This window comes from Oncorhynchus mykiss, chromosome 30 (assembly GCF_057628025.1).
Source record: "Oncorhynchus mykiss isolate SJ-2025 chromosome 30, ASM5762802v1, whole genome shotgun sequence".
Taxonomy (NCBI): domain Eukaryota; kingdom Metazoa; phylum Chordata; class Actinopteri; order Salmoniformes; family Salmonidae; genus Oncorhynchus; species Oncorhynchus mykiss.
Window position 1 is genome coordinate 9,091,782 of NC_143051.1, and position 24,983 is coordinate 9,116,764.

Below are 24,983 nucleotides of genomic sequence, written 5' to 3' on the forward strand. Positions count from 1 at the left end.
ACATAGCATACAGACAGAGCAACACAGGACAAGCAAGACATAGCATACAGACAGAGCAACATAGTACAAGCAAGACGTAGCATACAGACACAGCAACATAGAACAAAAAGCAGCAAGACAAAATTCATAAAAGCAACAAAGTGTTTCCACACCGCACAAGCTACAGACAACACACAGCTAGGGACATGCGTCTGTGTTTTGCACAAGATTTTCCCAATTTAAGAGCTCATGCTTTCTAAGGATGTAACAGAATCATAGTTATAATTAATGTGTGTAGTCAAACAATGTGTCTATTATAGTGTCTTGAGAGAGAGGACAGGGAGTGATTCTCACGGTGTTTTCACTGCCCCTAATCTTTGTCGGCTGGTTAGCAGGACATTGTGTGAATGTGTGTGCGTAAAATGAATGCAAATGTATTGCTAAACGTCACCTTGACCTACAGAGATTTACACTGTTAACAAAATATCACCACAGGGTAAAATCCCCTATGGTTAAAATGAATGGTGGAAAAACCATTTCCGTTTTGACTGCTAGGTTTTATGGATATGACGACTCATATCATGTGGGACTCAAAAGATACGAGAGGTTGACATGATAGCACACCTGGGACCAAGCTAGTGGTAGTAAGTTCCAACTGCACTAATCTCAGCACCCAGAACTAAATGTCTTCTGTGGAAAAACAAAACCTACAACTTCCAACAATTTAGCCATTTTCCTTCAACTCAAAGATGTCCTCCTAGCCAGTTCTGAAATGTTACTGTTGAAAAGTAATATCCCCAGTATAAATAGAGTAAATTACACACACACACACACAAAGGGTAAAATGTGTATTATTTAAGCGACAAGACAAAAACAACTAAACATTCCAGATCAGGCATTTTTTATTTAAGTAACTGGGTAAAAGGATTTCCCACGAAGTGAAAAGATGCAACAATGAAATAAAACAGCTACCACCCTCGCACAACATTGACAGCACAGTATGCTAGTATTGATACAAAGTTTAAAGACACTTTACTATAGCACATTCCCATTTCAACTTAGAAAAATCTATCCAAGCAAATACCCTCGAACTTCCTTCACATATTTAATATTTTACAAAACACCTTGATTAAAGAGACTACTGGAAAAAAAAGCAGAAGGACCAACAAAACACTGTATATTTAAAAGAAATGGGGAATAGTGAGTGAAAGACACTGAGCATGAGGAGCCTGTTTTTTTTTTTTCTACAACTATTTTATCAAAAAAACGAAAAGGGACAGACGCAGGGGTGGGGGATAGGGGACGAGAACAAACAGGGGAGGGGGAGGGGGGCACGACTGCTGGGTTATGTTGCCATCCCAGCTCAGGACTCTGATAGAGAGCGGGAGCGAGAACGAGACGCAGAGCGAGATTTGGAGCGGGATTCTGAGCGGGAGACGGAGGGGGAACGGGAGCGGGCTTTGGCCGGGGAGGGAGATGGAGATTTGGACTTTGACTTGGGTTTGGATTCGGCAGGGGTGTGGGAGCGAGAGCGGGAACGGGCGGCCCCTTTCTCAGCTGCAGCTCCCTCGTCATCGCTCTTGGCCGGCTCGCGGCTCTTTGAACCCGACTTCCGGGAGCGATCCTTAGCCGCTGATCTGGAGCGGGACCTGGATCTAGACTCCTCCTTCCGGCTCTTCTTCCCTTCTTTCTTGCTGCTCTTTTTGCTCTTGCTGCGGCTCCTGCTGCGGCTTTTGCTGCGGGCCCCGCGCCCCTCCTTGGCCTTGTGGGCACCGTTGGTGCGCTCCTCATCTCTGCTGCCCTTGGTCTTGTCCTTCTTGCTGTGGGAGCGGCTACGGGAGCGGGAGCCAGCACCCCTGCGAAATAGAAAGGAGCAGACAGTTACCTCATATGCACTTGAAATGAGGCGATGTAGAAATAGCCACCACTCCCCTAGCACTAGCTGGTTAAGACATCTGTCAGGACATCTGGGGAGCTACATAAGGTCCATATTGAGGCAAGAGCTCTTGGTAAACAGATTTGAAGAAAACCACAAATTGTAACTTGTTACTGTTGATGTCACTTGAGTGCAACAAGTCTTCAAAAGAAAAGTCTACAAAGAGATCCCCTAGAAAACGGCACCCTCTTCCCTATATAGTTCCAAATGGCACCCTCTTCCCTATATAGTTCCAAACGGCACCCTCTTCCCTATATAGTTCCAAACGGCACCCTCTTCCCTATATAGTTCCAAACGGCACCCTCTTCCCTATATAGTTCCAAACGGCACCCTCTTCCCTATAATAGTTCCAAACGGCACCCTCTTCCCTATATAGTTCCAAACGGCACCCTCTTCCCTATATAGTTCCAAACGGCACCCTCTTCCCTATAATAGTTCCAAACGGCACCCTCTTCCCTATAATAGCTCCAAACGGCACCTTCTTCCCTCTATAGTTCCAAACGGCACCCTATATAGTGCTCTACTTTTGACTGAAGCCCTACAAGCCCTGGTTGCAAGTAGTGCACTACATACGGAATAGGGTGCCATTTGGGACACATATCAGGGGTAACCCTTGGGTATGGGTCAGGGGTCACCCTTGGTTATGGGTCTATGAGTTAAACGTTGCCTGCACTCTGAGCCTCACCTGGAGCGGGAGCGACTGCTGCTGTCACTGCGGCTCTTACGGGACCTACGGCTCCTGGAGCGAGACCTGGAGACAGAGGGGGGAGAACGTAGATTCACGGTAAGCCTTGTACCTTGAGGGGTTAGGGTGATGCGAGTTCATATGTAATTGTTAACTGGTGGGAAAGCAATACATTTGTGTGTGTGTGTGTGTGTGGGGGTGGGGGGGCAACTGAAATCTCCACATCCCCTCTAATACAGAGACCATGTTTAAAAGCAGAAATTCTACTCAGTCGCTGATTAAAGATTGACTGACCTACAAATCATCTTGCATAATTCCATACAACTACTCATTATGGTTTGTAGATAAGCCAGTCTCAGTGTGCATTACAAATGGTAGTCTATTCCCCGCAGAGCCATACGGGCCCTTGGTCAAAAGCAGTGGACTAGAGTGAGCTTTTTGGGACGCAACCCCACATTCTTATTTATTTACCGGGAGCGGCTGCGACTGCGAGAGTAAGAGCGCTTGCTCCGCTTGGCCCCGGGGCGGTCCTCAATCAGACGGATCTTCCTGCCGTTCACCTCTGTGCCGTCCAGCTTCTCCAGGGCTCTCTTCATGTCAGAGTACAGCCTGAACTCTATCACGCCCTCGTTCCTGCGCCCCTTATTGGTGTCAGCATACGTCACCTCACCCGCCTGCCTCATGTAGTCCTGGTGAAGGACAGGAAAGGTGGGTATTAGGTGAGAAAACCAAAGATCCTATTGAATTAATATACAGCATTTAAATGTTGTATATGTTAGACATGTGTCATGATATATACACTGCTCAAAAAAATAAAGGGAACACTAAAATAACACATCCTAGATCTGAATGAATGAAATATTCTTATTAAATACTTTTTTCTTTACATAGTTGAATGTGCTGACAACAAAATCACACAAAAATGATCAATGGAAATCCAATTTATCAACCCACGGAGGTCTGGATTTGGAGTCACACTCAAAATTAAAGTGGAAAACCACACTACAGGCTGATCCAACTTTGATGTAATGTCCTTAAAACAAGTCAAAATGAGGCTCAGTAGTGTGTGTGTGGCCTCCACGTGCCTGTATGACCTCCCTACAACGCCTGGGCATGCTCCTGATGAGGTGGCGGATGGTCTCCTGAGGGATCTCCTCCCAGACCTGGACTAAAGCATCCGCCAACTCCTGGACAGTCTGTGGTGCAACGTGGAGTTGGTGGATGGAGCGAGACATGATGTCCCAGATGTGCTCAATTGGATTCAGGTCTGGGGAACGGGCGGGCCAGTCCATAGCATCAATGCCTTCCTCTTGCAGGAACTGCTGACACACTCCAGCCACATGAGGTCTAGCATTGTCTTGCATTAGGAGGAACCCAGCGCCAACCGCACCAGCATATGGTCTCACAAGGGATCTGAGGATCTCATCTCAGTACCTAATGGCAGTTAGGCTACCTCTGGCGAGCACATGGAGGGCTGTGCGGCCCCCCAAAGAAATGCCACCCCACACCATGACTGACCCACCGCCAAACCGGTCATGCTGGAGGATGTTGCAGGCAGCAGAACGTTCTCCACGGCGTCTCCAGACTCTTGTCACGTCTGTCACATGTGCTCAGTGTGAACCTGCTTTCATCTGTGAAGAGCACAGGGCGCCAGTGGCGAATTTGCCAATCTTGGTGTTCTCTGGCAAATGCCAAACGTCATGCACAGTGTTGGGCTCTGGCAGTGCTCCCCCTGCTCCTCCTTGCACAAAGGCGGAGGTAGCGGTCCTGCTGCTGGGTTGTTGCCCTCCTACGGCCTCCTCCACGTCTCCTGATGTACTGGCCTGTCTCCTGGTAGCGCCTCCATGCTCTGGACACTACGCTGACAGACACAACAAACCTTCTTGCAATTTATTGTCAATCAGTGTTGCTTCCTAAGTGGACAGTTTGATTTCACAGAAGTGTGATTGACTTGGAGTTACATTGTGTTGTTTAAGTGTTCCCTTTTTTGAGCTGTGTGTGTGTGTATATGTGTGTGTGTATGTGTGTGTGTATATATATATATATATATATATATGCAACCTATGTACTTGTATGGGTGGGAAAACGGCAGGAAATCTCAGATTTATGCATAATAGTTTGTCCTATTGTACATTGCTCTCAGTCACTTTGTTTTGGTACCGCCATTAGCAGAGTATACACATGAACCCAACTTTAGCTCCAAGACGGCGGAAATGAAATAACTAATGAGAAAGTAGATTGTGCCGATGGGCACATTGAACCTTACCGCGCACCGTAGTTTAAATAAAAAAAAAACACAGTGGATAGTGCACTGATATCATATGTGAATTCTGCCATCTTTATGCACATTTGTCATTATGGGCATTTATTCAATTGTAAACAATGAATCTTATGCAGTGTTGGAAACGTCACTTTAAAAACGGATTGTTAGTTCCATTATGTTTAACTTTTATTTATTTATTATTTAAACTAAGCCAGTGAGTTGAGAAGAAATGCTTATTTACAATGACAGCCTAGACCGGCCAACCGCGGACGACGCTGGGCCAATTGTGCGCCACCCTATGGGACTCCCCATCACGACCAGGTGCGATACAGCCCGGATACGAACCAGGGTGTCTGTAGTGATACCTCTTAGCACGGAGATGCAGCGACTTAGACCGCTGCACCACTCGGGAGCCCATTAGAGGTAACTGGTTACGTTACAGTGTTACTTACTGTGGAAAGTAACTGGTTACATTACTTTTTGCGTTACCAAAACTAAAAACCCTCTGAAGATGCCTTACGCGCGTTGGGCCTTCTTATGCCCAGTAGATGGCGCACAGTAACTTTGAATCGCTTGCATAGCCTCATCCATAATCTATAACCCTGGCTGTACCAACACGTAATAATGACTGACGCAAAATAAAAAATAGATTTTTTACTTTACCTTCTATAAAAAGTAGCATTACTTAAATTGACAAACTAACGCATTAGGTTACTCGTAACCACAAAAGAGTAAATCAGAGTACTCTAAAAGCATTACCCCAACACAAACATACATGTCATTTTTTGTGTGAAAAGGGCTCAAACGTTCTCCAAAACATTAACGTAGGATGCCGAAATTACAAGGAAGAGAAGAGTATTATCATTAGCGTGGCTGAATTAACGGGTCACCGTACCTTCAGGTCCTGCCAGCTGCAGCGGCTGGACAGGTTCTCGACGATCAGCCGATAGTCTGTCCTTGCCGGTGGGCCATATCGGTCTCTGCCACCACGCCCGTACCCACCCCCGCCTTCAAGGTAACAAGGACAGAGCAGCAGTAATTACGGCAAGGGGACACACTGATGACAGCCTCAATACTAAACCTCAAAAAAGCTACATCCTGTAAACAAAATGGCCACTTATAAAACGGGGAGGGGCGGGTAAAGACAAACACAAACTACCCAAAAGAAAAAGATGAAAGGAAATAAAAACCTGTACACATTACTCTGGTCTAGAAAAAAACTCTGCACATTTTCCATCAAGAACACTGACATATCCCTTCCCTTCAACAAGATCTAAACAAATAAATGACTACCTGATTCAAGTTTGGGTAGAACTGAATACAAAAACTGTACATACAAACTTAAAATCAAAATGAGAAGCTAGATTAAAAAAATAAAAAATTGGCTGAAGACTGTACTTACGGTGACACTAAAGTTAAAGTTTCTAACTAGCACATCTAAATATATATATTCACATTTGTTTCAGGCACCTATAAGAGCTCAACCCACATCTGTTCCTAACCCAATGGCATCCTCACCACCCGGCCTGGGACTAATGGGACAAGCGGTCTTCATTCACATTGGCTCCCCTTTTTTGGTCTGCCCAGGGGCCCAGAATGGTCAAACCACACTCTTGGTTGGAAAGGGGACACCATGGCCAGGCCAGCAATAGGGGCAGGCAGTCAGCAAAGGACTCTTTTAATTAAAACATTGGAGGTTCTTTGTTAAATCTTTACCTTTATTATTCAACATTCATTTTAAATTAAACAAAAATAAAATAATCCTGAATAAAACAAATTACACAAGATTCTCAAATTACTCAAACAAGATTCTCAAATTACTCTATTCAAATCACAATTCATTTATCTAGCAAATATTCTACGGTAGTAAATCTCAAGCTAGTTTCTCTCTCATTTTCCCCCCGACAATTCGAATGAACACAAGTGCATTTGTTTCCGTGTAACAAGTTAAATCAAGCATACCGTCTCCCAAGATAACGGCATGTCATTGGTGGCAGTGGTGCATGTAATTCGAATTCCCTCAACTACTCAAGTGTAAAATGTCTTCTCTACACCCATTAGTCAAACAATTACAGTGGAGTACCATGAAGGGCTTAGTAGTAGGTCTGTAGTAGGAGCTCCCTGAATGCTAGAGAAAAAGGTGGTTCTCTAACCCGGCAACCTGTCCTACACGCCTGTATGCTAAGGAGACGACAAGTGGCCTATTCAAGAGTGGAGTCAGAACGATGGCAACCACTTCTCCCTGAAACTAGCTGAAATTACAGCAAATGGGAGAGATCTTTATGTAGAAATGCCCTCTAAAAAAACAACAGAAAAACAACTTTGTGGTGGAATCATCCTTTTACAGTGTGGTGGGAATGTGGAGTGAGCCGAGCACAACCCAAATTACAGATGGCAGTGCCAGCTGTGACCATGTATACCAGTAGGGTACTGCTTGTGTTTACTTTTACTAAGTTTCCATCACTACTATCCCCAGGGAAGTAACAAGCCTTTGAACAGATGGCACTTAGACACATCTTCAAGACGTAAAACCACTTAGGTAAAGAATGGACGACAACTGATGCTCATGTGGCAGCATTACCTATATTTGAAACATAAAATTGTGCTTTGTGGTTGTCTTAGCTAGCTACCTTAAGTTGAATGCAGTCGGCCTGGATAAGAACGTCTGCTAAATAACCAAAATGTCAATGTAAAAGAATCCAAATTACATGAACTACAACCACCAAGGACAAACTTGAGATGTTACGCAGTAGTGGCCTATCCCACATACTAACCACGGCCATGTTGGCCTCCTCAGTCTCAAATCCCCACTAATGTTAAACCACCACTGCATTGTATAACTTACTTCTTCCACCTCCTCCGCCGCCACCACCACCTCCTCCTCCTCCTCCTGAGCCATAGCTGCCGTCCCTCCGCGGCCCCTTTGTGTGTTCCACAATAACCCTCTCCCCACACAGGTCTTTCCCATTCAGGTCATACACAGCATCATCTGCATCGCGGGGGTCATCAAATTCAACAAACCCATACCTTTACACATAGGAGACAGTATGTTAGGCCAGAGACGAGATGGCACATAGATTTGGGATCAAATGATGTGAGTAGTTAGAAACTACTAACGCCAGACCCAAATGACCATTTCATATATCATAATGCAACATTTTATAATCTTCTCATATGTGCCACTATTACTGCAGGGTGTTAGAGGGGCCACATTAATTCCACTTGTAAGTATGGTCTAGTTCAGAGTACTGTTAGCTAGCTAAGAGAATATTGAGTTTAGTCAACATTGTGTTTTGACCCATGTACCTACAGTAGCTAACACATGATTTGGACTGCCATTCATACTGGTGGTTAGAGTGCTTGTAAATGGCCTTGTAAATGTTTGACCCGTCCACCAGATATATGCCAGTAGACACCAGCATCGTTGGCTGTACAATCATTCCGCTACACTCGCAATAACATCTGCTAACCATGTGTATGTTGTGACCAATACAATTTGATTTGTAACGCAAGCTATCTACTGTAACTATGTTACATAAACAGTATCTACCCGGCGCCAGTTAGGGAGTAAAAAATCATTTTCGTAACGTTATGCGAGTCAATATAGCATTAAATTGTTGTTTGAAGATGCTAGCTAGTTAGCTAACTTAGTTATGAGGAAGTCATACACGTGAAACTAAGGTTACCTCTGACACGTGGCTGCGATTTCATTCAAAGAAAAGAGCGCCTTGTGCGTTTTAGCTGGCTTGCTAATTAACTAACTAACGTGGTATCCTCGGTCTAAACACAAACACGACAATGAGGTGCTCCTAGCAGTTTAGCTAGCTAGCAAAACACGATTGACGCTAGCTACAGTATGTTAACTCCTTAACCCACGCTAGTCAACTTTGCTTTTATAGGAAAAACGCTTCTCAAATTCTTAACTAGCTAAGTATATAATAACTAGGTCTTCAAACTAAAGTAATTGACGTGAATCTTCCAATAAACGCCAATTAAAACATTGATTCAAGAGGCTCGGGCCTGGCAACGAGGACTAGGCCACAAACACAACGCGGCTAGCTATACCACAGAGCGAGACGAGGCGTTCATTTTGTTTACCCGTTTTTCAGGTCAACTTCAAGTATCTTCCCATAGCCTTTGAAGAACTTCTCCACGTCCTTTTCTCTTGCTCGATAGCTCAATCTTCCAATGTAAACTCTCGACATGTCCCCGTGCTGATCTTTGTGTCCCTTCACAATCTCGGGAACACAGTGGCGCGTAGGGAAATGTTCTGCCAATGTCAATGACCACTCAAATCCCGCCCACCAGGCCTGAAAACGAGCCCCTTCTTTTTCCGTCACAGGAGAGGAGTTCCCACATTCATCCAATAGGGGTCTCCATAATGACAATCTAAATGTTCTCTGCGTTTCTCCCTTTGTTATTGCTTCATCATACCAAATTATTATTGAATCTGAAGTGATTGATAGTTAATGGTTAAAACGTATGTTTTTTTTCTCTCTCTTTCTCTTTCTCTCTCTCTCTCTCTCTCTCTCTCTCTCTCTCTCTCTCTCTCTCTCTCTCTCTCTCCAGAAAACAATATTTTTGAAATGTGAAGTCACATTGCATTTTTTTCCCCTTTAAAAAAAAGCCCCAACAGTGCTTTTTGGTTAATTTTATTTCATAAATGTTTTTAATTCATGTGTGTCCTGATGTCCCAGTCATCCATCACTCTAGAGCAGGTATTCACCCAGGGGTACGAGCAATGCCGTCGGGGGTACGCCAAATAAAAATGTGATTCACATAAATAAAAAACAAAAAGTAAATCTCTATTTTCCAAAGGGGCTATACATTTGGGTGAGTTTTTTTCTCGCCTGAGTAGCCTCGTTTCACTGCCAAAAATACAATTTAACCATTTAGTGTCCAGCGAAATAACAACACAATGTCAAATACAGGTAGCCTAATGTAGTCAAATAATGATCATCCAATTACATTAACCGTTACTCTCTCGCGGGAAACCTTCCCTCTTGCGCAGACATTTCGAAACGAAACATGAAATTTGAAAAATAAGCCACATCGTTTTTTGAGCGAGAATAAAGACGACCTTTGAGTAGTAATACATGTATAAAAGCATACAAGCCAGTGAATTATCTGCGTTACAGCTGCACGAGTCAACAGACAGGGCCTGGCACAGCTCCTGATATATTTACGTTTATTGGGGGTCAATTAAGGAGGACATCCTCTTCTGCAAACCACTGGAAACCAGGACAACGTGAAAGGATATTTTTTAAAGTACTGGACAGTTTTGTGACATCAAATTGACTTTGGTGGTCAAGATGTGTTGGTATCTGTACTGATAGCGCAAAAGCCATGACAGGGAGACATAGTGGAGTGGAGCTGTTCCTCCCCAAGCCACTTGGGTACACTTCAGCATCCACTGAGTGGCTCTTGCTGCAAAGGGAATGCCTGACCGCTTGAAAGACGTTTTTGACACTACAGTGAATATGGTTAACTTTGTTAAAGCAAGGCCTCTGAACTCTCCTGTATTTTCTGCATTATGCGATGATATGGGCAGCGACCATGTAACGCTTTTACAACATACAGAAGTGCTGTGGTTATCAAGGGGCAAAGCATTGACAAAAAAATAATAATTTAGAGACAAGCTTAAAGTTTTCTTTACTGACCATCATTTTTACGAGTTTCTCACACGACTGGCCTATCTGGGTGATGTTTTTTCTCGCCTGAATGATCTGAATCTGAAATTACAGGGACTCTCCGCAACTATATTCAATGTCCTGGACAAAACTTAGACTATGATTAAGAAGTTGGAGCTCTTTTCTGTCTGCATTAACAAGGACAACACACAGGTATTTCCATCATTGTATGATTGTTTTGTGTGCATGTAACCGATGTGAAATGGCTAGCTAGTTAGCGGTGGTGCGCGCTAATAGCGTTTCAATCGGTGACATCACTTGCTCTGAGACCTTGAAGAAGTTGCTTTTGTGGAGCGATGGGTAAAGATGCATCAATGGTGGCTGTTGTTGATGTGTGCAGAGGGTCCCTGGTTCGGGGCGAGGAGAGGGACAGAAGCAATACTGTTACATGCACATGAACTCAACCTTACGGACAATGTCAAATGTGATATAGTACGCAGGTACTTTCCTGAAACAGACGACACAAACAACTGGATTCGTTATCCCTTTCATGCCCTGCCTCCAACATGTAAAAGTGTAGCCTAGATTACAGTATTAACTTCAGCCTCTCGTGTCCATACCATTGCTGACCTGAGGGAGGCTGCAGAAAATGTAGCCAAACATTCATTTGACTTTTTAATTACATAAATATAGGCTAAATACCAGTCGTGTTTGACAATTATAATGTAGGATAATTAACATGAACATCTAAAGGCTTGATTCTGTTGACAGACTCAAGGCACAGTTCATTCAGATCAAATGGTCACAAGAGTGGAGAGAAAGGCCTTCTGACCCAACTTCTGTCCCACTGGGAATGTGATGAAAGAAATAAAAGCTGAAATTAATCATTCTCTCTACTATTATTCTGACATTTCACATTCTTAAAATATAGTGGTGATCCTAACTGACCTAAAACAGGGAATATTTACTAGGATTAAATGTCAGGAATTGTGAAAAACTGAGTCTGAATGTATTTGGCTAAGGTGTATATAAACTTCTGACTTTTTCATTTATTTTTTTCTTCTTGGGAGGGGGGGGGCGACTGTTGGAGGGGTCTCGAATGGTTGAGGGACAGCTATTGGGGAACTGTGGGGGGATCTTGGAGGGCTCGAGTTCACTTTCTTGGCCAGGTGGGAGATCTGTCAACGTGCCCTTGAGCAGGACATTGACCCTGGATGCTTCTGTGTGTCGCTCTGAATGGGAGTCTGTTGGATGACTGGTGTGGTGTAGTTGTTGAGAGGCTTCACTGAAAGTATATTGTATGTTTCGGATATTCAATAAAATAACCATTTAAAAAATAAACACTCTGTGTGACCCTTAGTTAGCCCACTGTAGTAAAATGTAAAAAAAATAAAAATTAAATTACATTTAAAAAAATTACCTTAATTTAACTAGGCAAGTCAGTTAAGAACAAATTCTTATTTACAAATTCAGCCTACCGGGGAACAGTGGGTTAACTGCCTTGTTCAGGGGCAGAACAACAGATTTGTACCTTGTCAGCTCAGGGATTTGATCCAGCAACCATTACTGACTCAATGTTCTAACCACTAGGTTATCTTCCACCAATAGTTAATAACAAATGGCTATGTAGCCTAAATGACAACCCGTTAATTGGGTAGCCATGATCTATTTGTTTAAGTAACAAACGGACAACTGAACAAGACAATATGGAGATTGCTTTGATTTAGACATTTATTTTTGACTGCGCCCCAGCCGATGGGCTATGAAGGCCTGAGTGTCGGTGGGAACACTTTTAAATGGCCTATAAGTGAAAAAAAGACTGGGAGAGATCCAATGTCATACAGCTAGGATGCTGAAATTGTAAGCACACGCAACTTTTATTTCCGTGGCACATTTGTCTCTCTGCCCCATGGAAGAAGAACATGTTTTAAAGTGGTGGGGGGGGTGGGGGGGGGGCATGGAAGAAGAACATGTTTTAAAGTGTGTGGGGGGGGGGGGGGGGGGGGGCATGGAAGAAGAACATGTTTTAAAGTGGGGGGGGGGCATGGAAGAATAACATGTTTTAAAGTGGGGGGGGGGCATGGAAGAAGAACATGTTTTAAAGTGGGGGGGGGGGCATGGAAGAAGAACATGTTTTAAAGTGGGGGGGGGGGGGCATGGAAGAAGAACATGTTTTAAAGTGGGGGGGGGGCATGGAAGAAGAACGTGTTTTAAAGTGTGGGGGGGGGCATGGAAGAAGAACATGTTTTAAAGTGGGGGGGGGGGGGGGGGCATGGAAGAAGAACATGTTTTAAAGTGGGGGGGGGGGCCCTGCTTGGACCTTGCAGGGCCCCTTGAAACTGTGCTACACCACTGGGGTAGGTTGATTGCCTTGGTTTCAGTCACAGATTAAGCCCAATCCTGGACTGAAAGGCATTTTCAATGGAGTGTGGAGAATGAAACAGAGCCAGACATCTCTGTCTATGGCTGCCAGTGTCCTGTTGAACACCACTGCTCCTCCTCTCTACTTTCAAGGTGCTGTTCAATCAAAACTGCCTTCCGGATTTTGTGGAGGAGTCAAAACAATCTCCTTCCTCCTATTCACACAAAGTTGACCTGAATTCCACATTTTGTTTTGTTTCATGACTGTAGATATGGTTCTGAGAGCAGGAATTAAAACTTAGACAGCAGAGGAAGAATGCTGTTATTGTGTTTTACTTATCCGGTAACTCAGATTGCTGGGTTTGATTAAATGTGTTCTGTATTGTTCATAGTTTGAAACAAACTATCCTGGCCCCTCTCATTTCAGTATTATAACTGGTATCAATAAAGGATAAATAAATAAATCCAAGAGTTTTACCACCAGTAATATTACAACTCCTTGTGACAATTGTCTAGAAAGGCCCACAGAACAGACAGGCACAGAGTAAGCTTTTCATTTTCTCAATGGAGGTTGGCCTAGTCTAAAAGAAGGGCTCGTCCGGGATTTGAACCCGGGACCTCTCGCACCCTAAGCGAGAATCATACCCCTAGACCAACGAGCCTGTCTGTAAAACGATACTGAGATTTTGAAAATCACTTAAATGCCACGCATGTACTGAAAACCTTGATTCTTCACTGGTACTGCACTGTCTTCTGGTGGTGCTGAGAGGTACTGCTGTCGATTTTGGGGCGTTTGGACAATGGCCACTCAAATCTGTAGATCAGGATTGCACGATAGGGAGACGAGAGCTGGTCGTTAATTTGCAATCAACTGGGGAATTAACAAAAAGGGAAGAGCGCTCTTTCTACAAATCTGATTTTAACCCTAACCTTAACTACACTGCTCACCTTGTGGCTAACCCTAACCTTAAATGAAGACCATAACATACATTTTTACGTCATAGACAATTTGACTTTTGGGCTGTGGTAACTAATGACAATCACGAGAGCATGAGTTCTGCCAACTACGCGTATTCTACCCCAACATCTGTAACACTGGAGTTTAAATGGATGATAACATATGTTATAAAAGAACAGGCATGTGGCTCGTATGATTCTCGCTTAGGGTGCGAGAGGTCCCGGGTTCAAATCCCGGACGAGCCCGTCTTTTAATGTGTCACTGTCACAATGGAAAACGACGTGGAAATTCTGATCAGCAATCATTTGACCAAAGCCTCCCACCACCACCTGAAAAGTTTCTTCCCCTGTGCTGTGGCCCTCACCAACAGGAAATCTGGCCCATAGAGACTGAAGGACTATGCACTCTGTGCTGCACACCACATCAAGCCATCTCTGAACTGCACTATACTGCATTGCACTCTGTCCATCTCTCTGTATTTAGATATATTCATACTGATACTGTAAATATGTACATCTCCTGTATATCAACCGTATACCCACTGTATATCAACCGTATACCGACTATAACTCAACTGTATACCCACTGTATATCAACCGTATACCCACTATAACTCAACTGTATACCCACTGTGTTTCAACCGTTTACCTACTGTGTATACACCGTACGCTCACTGTATCAAGCGTATACCCACTGTACATTTGTATATCTGCTAATTATATTACAGCTCTATGCTCACTCTACCTAGTTGTATATAATGTATGTTAACTTTGATTAAATTCTGCCTATAATTTTTTTTAAATGTAATTTAAACGATGTCTGGCTCCTACTCCTACTGGCTCCTACTAGTCTCCTACTAGCAGCACCATATCCCCTGGTAACGTTCAGAGTATGTTGTCTCGCACTAGCAGCACCATATCCCCTGGTAACGTTCAGAGTATGTTGTCTCGCACTAGCAGCACCATATCCCCAAGTAACACTCTGAGTATGTTATCTAGCAGCACCATATCCCCTGGTAACGTTCAGAGTATGTTGTCTCGCACTAGCAGCACCATATCCCCTGGTAACGTTCAGAGTATGTTGTCTCGCACTAGCAGCACCATATCCCCTGGTAACGTTCAGAGTATGTTGTCTCGCACTAGCAGCACCATATCCCCTGGTAACGTTCAGAGTATGTTGTCTCGCACTAGCAGCACCATATCCCCAAGTAACACTCTGAGTATGTTATCTCACACTAGCAGCACCATATCCACTGGTAAAGTTCAGAGTATGTTGTCTCACACTAGCAGCACCATATCCCCTGGTAATGTTCAGAGTATGTTGACGTTGGATGCAGCTTTTGGTAGAGAAATGAACATTCAAATTCTCTGACAACAGCTCTGGTGGACATTCCTGCAGTCAGAATGCCAGTTGCAAGCTCCCTTAAAACTCGAGACATCTGTAGCATTGGGTTGTGTGACAGAACAGAACATTTTAGAGTGGCCTTTTATTGTCCCCGGCACAAGGTTCACCTGTGTAATGATCATGCTTTTTAATCAGCTTCTTGATATGCCACACCTGTCAGGTGGTACTTCCCGTGGCTATGATAAGATTAGCTTTAATATGGCACATTTGTCTCTCTGCCCCATGGAAGAAGAGCATGTTTTAAAATGGGGGGGGGGGCCCTGCTTGGACCTTGCAGGGCCCTGTGAAACTGTGCTACACCACTGGGGTAGGTTGATTGCCTTGGTTTCGGTCACAGATTAAGCCCAATCCTGGACTGAAAGGCATTTTCAATGGAGTGTGGAGAATGAAACAGAGCCAGACATCTCTGTCTATGGCTGCCAGTGTCCTGTTGAACACCACTGCTCCTCCTCTCTACTTTCAAGGTGCTGTTCAATCAAAACAATCTCCTTCCTCCTATTCAAACAAAGTTGACCTGAATTCCACATTTTGTTTTGTTTCATGACTGTAGATATGGTTCTGAGAGCAGGAATTAAAACTTAGACAGCAGAGGAAGAATGCTGTTATTGTGTTTTACTTATCTGGTAAATCAGATTGCTGGGTTTGATTAAATGTGTTCTGTATTGTTCATAGTTTGAAACAAATGTTTGATTGCTCACTATCCTGGCCCCTCTCATTTCAGTATTATAACTGGTATCAATAAAGGATAAATAAATAAATCCAAGAGTTTTACCACCAGTAATATTACAACTCCTTGTGACAATTGTCTAGAAAGGCCCACAGAACAGACAGGCACAGAGTAAGCTTTTCATTTTCTCAATGGAGGTTGGCCTAGTCTAAAAGAAGGGCTCGTCCGGGATTTGAACCCGGGACCTCTCGCACCCTAAGCGAGAATCATACCCCTAGACCAACGAGCCTGTCTGTAAAACGATACTGAGATTTTGAAAATCACTTAAATGCCACGCATGTACTGAAAACCTTGATTCTTCACTGGTACTGCACTGTCTTCTGGTGGTGCTGAGAGGTACTGCTGTCGATTTTGGGGCGTTTGGACAATGGCCACTCAAATCTGTAGATCAGGATTGCACGATAGGGAGACGAGAGCTGGTCGTTAATTTGCAATCAACTGGGGAATTAACAAAAAGGGAAGAGCGCTCTTTCTACAAATCTGATTTTAACCCTAACCTTAACTACACTGCTCACCTTGTGGCTAACCCTAACCTTAAATGAAGACCATAACATACATTTTTACGTCATAGACAATTTGACTTTTGGGCTGTGGTAACTAATGACAATCACGAGAGCATGAGTTCTGCCAACTACGCGTATTCTACCCCAACATCTGTAACACTGGAGTTTAAATGGATGATAACATATGTTATAAAAGAACAGGCATGTGGCTCGTATGATTCTCGCTTAGGGTGCGAGAGGTCCCGGGTTCAAATCCCGGACGAGCCCGTCTTTTAATGTGTCACTGTCACAATGGAAAACGACGTGGAAATTCTGATCAGCAATCATTTGACCAAAGCCTCCCACCACCACCTGAAAAGTTTCTTCCCCTGTGCTGTGGCCCTCACCAACAGGAAATCTGGCCCATAGAGACTGAAGGACTATGCACTCTGTGCTGCACACCACATCAAGCCATCTCTGAACTGCACTATACTGCATTGCACTCTGTCCATCTCTCTGTATTTAGATATATTCATACTGATACTGTAAATATGTACATCTCCTGTATATCAACCGTATACCCACTGTATATCAACCGTATACCGACTATAACTCAACTGTATACCCACTGTATATCAACCGTATACCCACTATAACTCAACTGTATACCCACTGTGTTTCAACCGTTTACCTACTGTGTATACACCGTACGCTCACTGTATCAAGCGTATACCCACTGTACATTTGTATATCTGCTAATTATATTACAGCTCTATGCTCACTCTACCTAGTTGTATATAATGTATGTTAACTTTGATTAAATTCTGCCTATAATTTTTTTTAAATGTAATTTAAACGATGTCTGGCTCCTACTCCTACTGGCTCCTACTAGTCTCCTACTAGCAGCACCATATCCCCTGGTAACGTTCAGAGTATGTTGTCTCGCACTAGCAGCACCATATCCCCTGGTAACGTTCAGAGTATGTTGTCTCGCACTAGCAGCACCATATCCCCAAGTAACACTCTGAGTATGTTATCTAGCAGCACCATATCCCCTGGTAACGTTCAGAGTATGTTGTCTCGCACTAGCAGCACCATATCCCCTGGTAACGTTCAGAGTATGTTGTCTCGCACTAGCAGCACCATATCCCCTGGTAACGTTCAGAGTATGTTGTCTCGCACTAGCAGCACCATATCCCCTGGTAACGTTCAGAGTATGTTGTCTCGCACTAGCAGCACCATATCCCCAAGTAACACTCTGAGTATGTTATCTCACACTAGCAGCACCATATCCACTGGTAAAGTTCAGAGTATGTTGTCTCACACTAGCAGCACCATATCCCCTGGTAATGTTCAGAGTATGTTGACGTTGGATGCAGCTTTTGGTAGAGAAATGAACATTCAAATTCTCTGACAACAGCTCTGGTGGACATTCCTGCAGTCAGAATGCCAGTTGCAAGCTCCCTTAAAACTCGAGACATCTGTAGCATTGGGTTGTGTGACAGAACAGAACATTTTAGAGTGGCCTTTTATTGTCCCCGGCACAAGGTTCACCTGTGTAATGATCATGCTTTTTAATCAGCTTCTTGATATGCCACACCTGTCAGGTGGTACTTCCCGTGGCTATGATAAGATTAGCTTTAATATGGCACATTTGTCTCTCTGCCCCATGGAAGAAGAGCATGTTTTAAAATGGGGGGGGGGGCCCTGCTTGGACCTTGCAGGGCCCCGTGAAACTGTGCTACACCACTGGGGTAGGTTGATTGCCTTGGTTTCGGTCACAGATTAAGCCCAATCCTGGACTGAAAGGCATTTTCAATGGAGTGTGGAGAATGAAACAGAGCCAGACATTTCTGTCTATGGCTGCCAGTGTCCTGTTGAACACCACTGCTCCTCCTCTCTACTTTCAAGGTGCTGTTCAATCAAAACAATCTCCTTCCTCCTATTCAAACAAAGTTGACCTGAATTCCACATTTTGTTTTGTTTCATGACTGTAGATATGGTTCTGAGAGCAGGAATTAAAACTTAGACAGCAGAGGAAGAATGCTGTTATTGTGTTTTACTTATCTGGTAAATCAGATTGCTGGGTTTGATTAAATGTGTTCTGTATTGTTCATAGTTTGAAACAAATGTTTGATTGCTCACTATCCTGGCCCCTCTCATTTCAGTATTATAACTGGTATCAATAAAGGATAAATAAATAAATCCAAGAGTTTTACCACCAGTAATATTACAACTCCTTGTGACAATTGTCTAGAAAGGCCCACAGAACAGACAGGCACAGAGTAAGCTTTTCATTTTCTCAATGGAGGTTGGCCTAGTCTAAAAGAAGGGCTCGTCCGGGATTTGAACCCGGGACCTCTCGCACCCTAAGCGAGAATCATACCCCTAGACCAACGAGCCTGTCTGTAAAACGATACTGAGATTTTGAAAATCACTTAAATGCCACGCATGTACTGAAAACCTTGATTCTTCACTGGTACTGCACTGTCTTCTGGTGGTGCTGAGAGGTACTGCTGTCGATTTTGGGGCGTTTGGACAATGGCCACTCAAATCTGTAGATCAGGATTGCACGATAGGGAGACGAGAGCTGGTCGTTAATTTGCAATCAACTGGGGAATTAACAAAAAGGGAAGAGCGCTCTTTCTACAAATCTGATTTTAACCCTAACCTTAACTACACTGCTCACCTTGTGGCTAACCCTAACCTTAAATGAAGACCATAACATACATTTTTACGTCATAGACAATTTGACTTTTGGGCTGTGGTAACTAATGACAATCACGAGAGCATGAGTTCTGCCAACTACGCGTATTCTACCCCAACATCTGTAACACTGGAGTTTAAATGGATGATAACATATGTTATAAAAGAACAGGCATGTGGCTCGTATGATTCTCGCTTAGGGTGCGAGAGGTCCCGGGTTCAAATCCCGGACGAGCCCGTCTTTTAATGTGTCACTGTCACAATGGAAAACGACGTGGAAATTCTGATCAGCAATCATTTGACCAAAGCCTCCCACCACCACCTGAAAAGTTTCTTCCCCTGTGCTGTGGCCCTCACCAACAGGAAATCTGGCCCATAGAGACTGAAGGACTATGCACTCTGTGCTGCACACCACATCAAGCCATCTCTGAACTGCACTATACTGCATTGCACTCTGTCCATCTCTCTGTATTTAGATATATTCATACTGATACTGTAAATATGTACATCTCCTGTATATCAACCGTATACCCACTGTATATCAACCGTATACCGACTATAACTCAACTGTATACCCACTGTATATCAACCGTATACCCACTATAACTCAACTGTATACCCACTGTGTTTCAACCGTATACCCACTATATATCAACCGTATACCCACTATAACTCAACTGTATACCCACTGTATATCAACCGTATACCCACTATAACTCAACTGTATACCCACTGTGTTTCAACCGTTTACCTACTGTGTATACACCGTACGCTCACTGTATCAAGCGTATACCCACTGTACATTTGTATATCTGCTAATTATATTACAGCTCTATGCTCACTCTACCTAGTTGTATATAATGTATGTTAACTTTGATTAAATTCTGCCTATAATTTTTTTTAAATGTAATTTAAACGATGTCTGGCTCCTACTCCTACTGGCTCCTACTAGTCTCCTACTAGCAGCACCATATCCCCTGGTAACGTTCAGAGTATGTTGTCTCGCACTAGCAGCACCATATCCCCTGGTAACGTTCAGAGTATGTTGTCTCGCACTAGCAGCACCATATCCCCAAGTAACACTCTGAGTATGTTATCTAGCAGCACCATATCCCCTGGTAACGTTCAGAGTATGTTGTCTCGCACTAGCAGCACCATATCCCCTGGTAACGTTCAGAGTATGTTGTCTCGCACTAGCAGCACCATATCCCCTGGTAACGTTCAGAGTATGTTGTCTCGCACTAGCAGCACCATATCCCCTGGTAACGTTCAGAGTATGTTGTCTCACACTAGCAGCACCATATCCACTGGTAAAGTTCAGAGTATGTTGTCTCACACTAGCAGCACCATATCCCCAAGTAACACTCTGAGTATGTTATCTCACACTAGCAGCACCATATCCACTGGTAAAGTTCAGAGTATGTTGTCTCACACTAGCAGCACCATATCCCCTGGTAATGTTCAGAGTATGTTGACGTTGGATGCAGCTTTTGGTAGAGAAATGAACATTCAAATTCTCTGACAACAGCTCTGGTGGACATTCCTGCAGTCAGAATGCCAGTTGCAAGCTCCCTTAAAACTCGAGACATCTGTAGCATTGGGTTGTGTGACAGAACAGAACATTTTAGAGTGGCCTTTTATTGTCCCCGGCACAAGGTTCACCTGTGTAATGATCATGCTTTTTAATCAGCTTCTTGATATGCCACACCTGTCAGGTGGTACTTCCCGTGGCTATGATAAGATTAGCTTTAATATGGCACATTTGTCTCTCTGCCCCATGGAAGAAGAGCATGTTTTAAAATGGGGGGGGGGGCCCTGCTTGGACCTTGCAGGGCCCCGTGAAACTGTGCTACACCACTGGGGTAGGTTGATTGCCTTGGTTTCGGTCACAGATTAAGCCCAATCCTGGACTGAAAGGCATTTTCAATGGAGTGTGGAGAATGAAACAGAGCCAGACATTTCTGTCTATGGCTGCCAGTGTCCTGTTGAACACCACTGCTCCTCCTCTCTACTTTCAAGGTGCTGTTCAATCAAAACAATCTCCTTCCTCCTATTCAAACAAAGTTGACCTGAATTCCACATTTTGTTTTGTTTCATGACTGTAGATATGGTTCTGAGAGCAGGAATTAAAACTTAGACAGCAGAGGAAGAATGCTGTTATTGTGTTTTACTTATCTGGTAAATCAGATTGCTGGGTTTGATTAAATGTGTTCTGTATTGTTCATAGTTTGAAACAAATGTTTGATTGCTCACTATCCTGGCCCCTCTCATTTCAGTATTATAACTGGTATCAATAAAGGATAAATAAATAAATCCAAGAGTTTTACCACCAGTAATATTACAACTCCTTGTGACAATTGTCTAGAAAGGCCCACAGAACAGACAGGCACAGAGTAAGCTTTTCATTTTCTCAATGGAGGTTGGTCTAGTCTAAAAGAAGGGCTCGTCCGGGATTTGAACCCGGGACCTCTCGCACCCTAAGCGAGAATCATACCCCTAGACCAACGAGCCTGTCTGTAAAACGATACTGAGATTTTGAAAATCACTTAAATGCCACGCATGTACTGAAAACCTTGATTCTTCACTGGTACTGCACTGTCTTCTGGTGGTGCTGAGAGGTACTGCTGTCGATTTTGGGGCGTTTGGACAATGGCCACTCAAATCTGTAGATCAGGATTGCACGATAGGGAGACGAGAGCTGGTCGTTAATTTGCAATCAACTGGGGAATTAACAAAAAGGGAAGAGCGCTCTTTCTACAAATCTGATTTTAACCCTAACCTTAACTACACTGCTCACCTTGTGGCTAACCCTAACCTTAAATGAAGACCATAACATACATTTTTACGTCATAGACAATTTTGACTTTTGGGCTGTGGTAACTAATGACAATCACGAGAGCATGAGTTCTGCCAACTACGCGTATTCTACCCCAACATCTGTAACACTGGAGTTAAAATGGGTGATACGATGTGTTATAAGAGAACAGGCATGTGGCTCGTTGGTCTAGGGGTATGATTCTCGCTTAGGGTGCGAGAGGTCCCGGGTTCAAATCCCGGACGAGCCCGTCTTTTAATGTGTCAATGGAAAACGATGTAGAAATTCTGATCAGCAATCATTTGACCAAAGCCTCCCACCACCACCTGAAAAGTTTCTTCCCCTGGGCTGTGGCCCTCACCAACAGGAAATCTGGCCCATAGAGACTGAAGGACTATGCACTCTGTGCTGCACACCACATCAAGCCATCTCTGAACTGCACACAAAATAACTGCACTATACTGCATTGCACTCTGTCCATCTCTCTGTATTTAGATATATTCATACTGATACTGTAAATATGTACATCTCCTGTATATCAACCGTATACCCACTGTATATCAACCGTATATCCACTATAACTCAACTGTATACCCACTGTGTTTCATCTGGACAAGAGGAATACCTAAGAAGGCTGTTCATTGACTATAACTCAGCATTCAACACCATAGTGTTGGGTGGAAAGTTTTAAGTTCCTCGGCGTACACATCACTGACAAACTGAAATGGTCCACCCACACAGACAATGTGGTGAAGAAGGTGCAACAGCGCCTCTTCAACCTCAGGTAGCTGAAGCAATTTGGCTTGTCATCTAAAACCCTCACAAACTTTTACAGATGTACAATTGAGAGCATCCTGTCGGGCTGTATCACCGCCTGGTATGGCAAGTGTTCCGCCCACAACCGTAAGGCTCTCCAGACGATAGTGAGGTCTGCACAACGCATCACCGGTGGGAAAACTACCTGCCCTCCAGGACACCTACACCACCCGATGTCACAGGAAGGCCAAAAAGATAATCAAGGACAACAACCACCCGAGCCACTGCCTGATCACCCCTGCTACCATCCAGAAGGTGAGGTCAGTACAGGTGCATCAAAGCTGGGACTGAGAGACTGAAAAACAGCTTCTATCTCAAGGCCATCAGACTGCTAAACAGTAATCACTAGCACAGAGAAGCTGCTGCCAACACACAGACTTGAAATCACTGGCCACTTTAATAAATGGAACACTGGCCACTTTAATAAATCTTTTTTTTTTTATAAATTTTTTTTAAATATTTTTTTTATTTTTAATAAATGGAACACTGGTCACTTTAATAAATGGAACACTGGTCACTTTAATAAATGGAACACTGGTCACTTTAATAAATGGAACACTGGTCACGTTAATAAATGGAACACTGGTCACTTTAATAAATGGAACACTGGTCACTTTAATAAATGGAACACTGGTCACGTTAATAAATGGAACACTGGTCACGTTAATAAATGGAACACTGGTCACTTTAATAAATGGAACACTGGTCACTTTAATAAATGGAACACTGGTCACTTTAATAAATGGAACACTGGTCACTTTAATAAATGGAACACTGGTCACTTTAATAAATGGAACACTGGCCACTTTAATAAATGGAACACTGGTCACTTTAATAAATGGAACACTGGTCACTTTAATAAATGGAACACTGGTCACTTTAATAAATGGAACACTGGTCACTTTAATAAATGGAACACTGGTCACTTTAATAAATGGAACACTGGCCACTTTAATAAATGGAACACTGGTCACGTTAATAAATGGAACACTGGTCACTTTAATAAATGGAACACTGGTCACTTTAATAAATGGAACACTGGTCACGTTAATAAATGGAACACTGGTCACTTTAATAAATGGAACACTGGTCACGTTAATAAATGGAACACTGGTCACTTTAATCATGTTTACATATCATTACTCATCTCATATGTATATATTGTATTCTATACTATCTATTGCATCTTGCCTGTGTCGCTCTGTAATTGCTCATCCATGTATTTATATATTCTTATTCCATTCCTTTACTTAGATCTGTGTGTATTATGTAGTTGTTGTGGAATTGTAAGACATTACTTGTTAGATATTGCTGCACATGTCGGAACTAGAAGCACAAGCATTTCGCTACACTCGCAATAACATCTGCTAACATCTGCTATTTGAAGTAACACTCAAGAGTACGTTGTCTCGACACAAACAGCACCATATTACCAAGTAACAAATCAAATCACATTTATTTGTCACATACACATGGTTAGCAGATGTTAATGCGAGTGTAGCGAAATGCTTGTGCTTCTAGTTACGACAATGCAGTAATAACCAACGAGTAATCTAACCTAACAATTCCAAAACTACTACCTTATACACACAAGTGTAAAGGGATAAAGAATATGTACATAAAGATATATGAATGAGTGATGGTACAGAACGGCATAAGCATGATGCAGTAGATGGTATCGAGTACAGTATATACATATGAGATGAGTAATGTAGGGTATGTAAACAAAGTGGCATAGTTTAAAGTGGCTAGTGATACATGTATTACATAAAGATGCAGTAGATGATATTGAGTACAGTATATACATATACATATGAGATGAGTATGTAAACAAAGTGGCATAGTTTAAAGTGGCTAGTGATACATGTATTACATAAAGATGGCAAGATGCAGTAGATGATATAGAGTACAGTATATACATATGAGATGAGTAATGTAGGGTATGTAAACAAAGTGGCATAGTTTAAAGTGGCTAGTGATACATGTATTACATAAATATGCAGTAGATGATATAGAGTACAGTATATACATATGAGATGAGTAATGTAGGGTATGTAAACATGATATTAAGTAGCATTGTTTAAAGTGGCTAGTGATATATTTTACATCAATTTCCATCAATTCCCATTATTAAAGTGGCTGGAGTTGAGTCAGTGTGTTGGCAGCAGCCACTCAATGTTAGTGGTGGCTGTTTAACAGTCTGATGGCCTTGAGATAGAAG

General features: G+C 43.0%; 1 protein-coding gene and 5 non-coding genes across 7 annotated transcripts; 1 reads left to right on the forward strand and 5 right to left on the reverse strand.

The window, feature by feature from the left end:
* Nucleotides 1–863: 863 nt before the first annotated feature.
* On the reverse strand, nt 864–9,190 carry LOC110487881 (serine/arginine-rich splicing factor 1). 2 transcript variants are annotated; one of them, XM_036970761.2, is made up of 6 exons: nt 8,962–9,190; nt 7,709–7,890; nt 5,759–5,871; nt 3,072–3,289; nt 2,601–2,666; nt 864–1,835 (listed from the first exon to the last, which is right to left on the reverse strand). In XM_036970761.2, exons 1-6 carry the CDS (start codon nt 9,066–9,068, stop codon nt 1,343–1,345), a joined length of 1,179 nt encoding a protein of 392 aa, XP_036826656.1. In that variant the 5' UTR covers nt 9,069–9,190; the 3' UTR covers nt 864–1,342. The 2 variants fall into 2 exon arrangements, with proteins under 2 accessions (XP_036826656.1, XP_090083592.1); XM_090227466.1 differs by having other exon boundaries at nt 6,353–7,890; nt 8,962–9,120.
* Nucleotides 9,191–13,444: 4,254 nt separating this feature from the next.
* On the reverse strand, nt 13,445–13,516 carry trnap-agg (transfer RNA proline (anticodon AGG)). Its single transcript has one exon. It is a non-coding gene; the product is annotated as a tRNA-Pro (tRNA).
* A 2,584-nt stretch (nt 13,517–16,100) lies between these two features.
* On the reverse strand, nt 16,101–16,172 carry trnap-agg (transfer RNA proline (anticodon AGG)). The gene has a single exon. It is a non-coding gene; the product is annotated as a tRNA-Pro (tRNA).
* A 2,584-nt stretch (nt 16,173–18,756) lies between these two features.
* Nucleotides 18,757–18,828, reverse strand: trnap-agg (transfer RNA proline (anticodon AGG)). The gene has a single exon. It is a non-coding gene; the product is annotated as a tRNA-Pro (tRNA).
* Nucleotides 18,829–21,570: 2,742 nt separating this feature from the next.
* Nucleotides 21,571–21,642, reverse strand: trnap-agg (transfer RNA proline (anticodon AGG)). The gene has a single exon. It is a non-coding gene; the product is annotated as a tRNA-Pro (tRNA).
* A 482-nt stretch (nt 21,643–22,124) lies between these two features.
* Nucleotides 22,125–22,196, forward strand: trnap-agg (transfer RNA proline (anticodon AGG)). The gene has a single exon. It is a non-coding gene; the product is annotated as a tRNA-Pro (tRNA).
* The last annotated feature ends 2,787 nt before the right edge of the window (nt 22,197–24,983 follow it).

Coding starts and splice junctions, on each gene's coding strand:
- LOC110487881 (XM_036970761.2), bottom strand. CDS start 9,068: ATGTCGAGAGTTTACATTGGAAGATTGAGCTATCGAGCAAGAGAAAAG. Junction 7,891..8,961: donor GAAGTTGACCTGAAAAACGG/GTAAACAAAATG, acceptor CTATGTGTAAAG/GTATGGGTTTGTTGAATTTG. Junction 3,290..5,758: donor GCAGCTGGCAGGACCTGAAG/GTACGGTGACCC, acceptor GTCCTTCACCAG/GACTACATGAGGCAGGCGGG.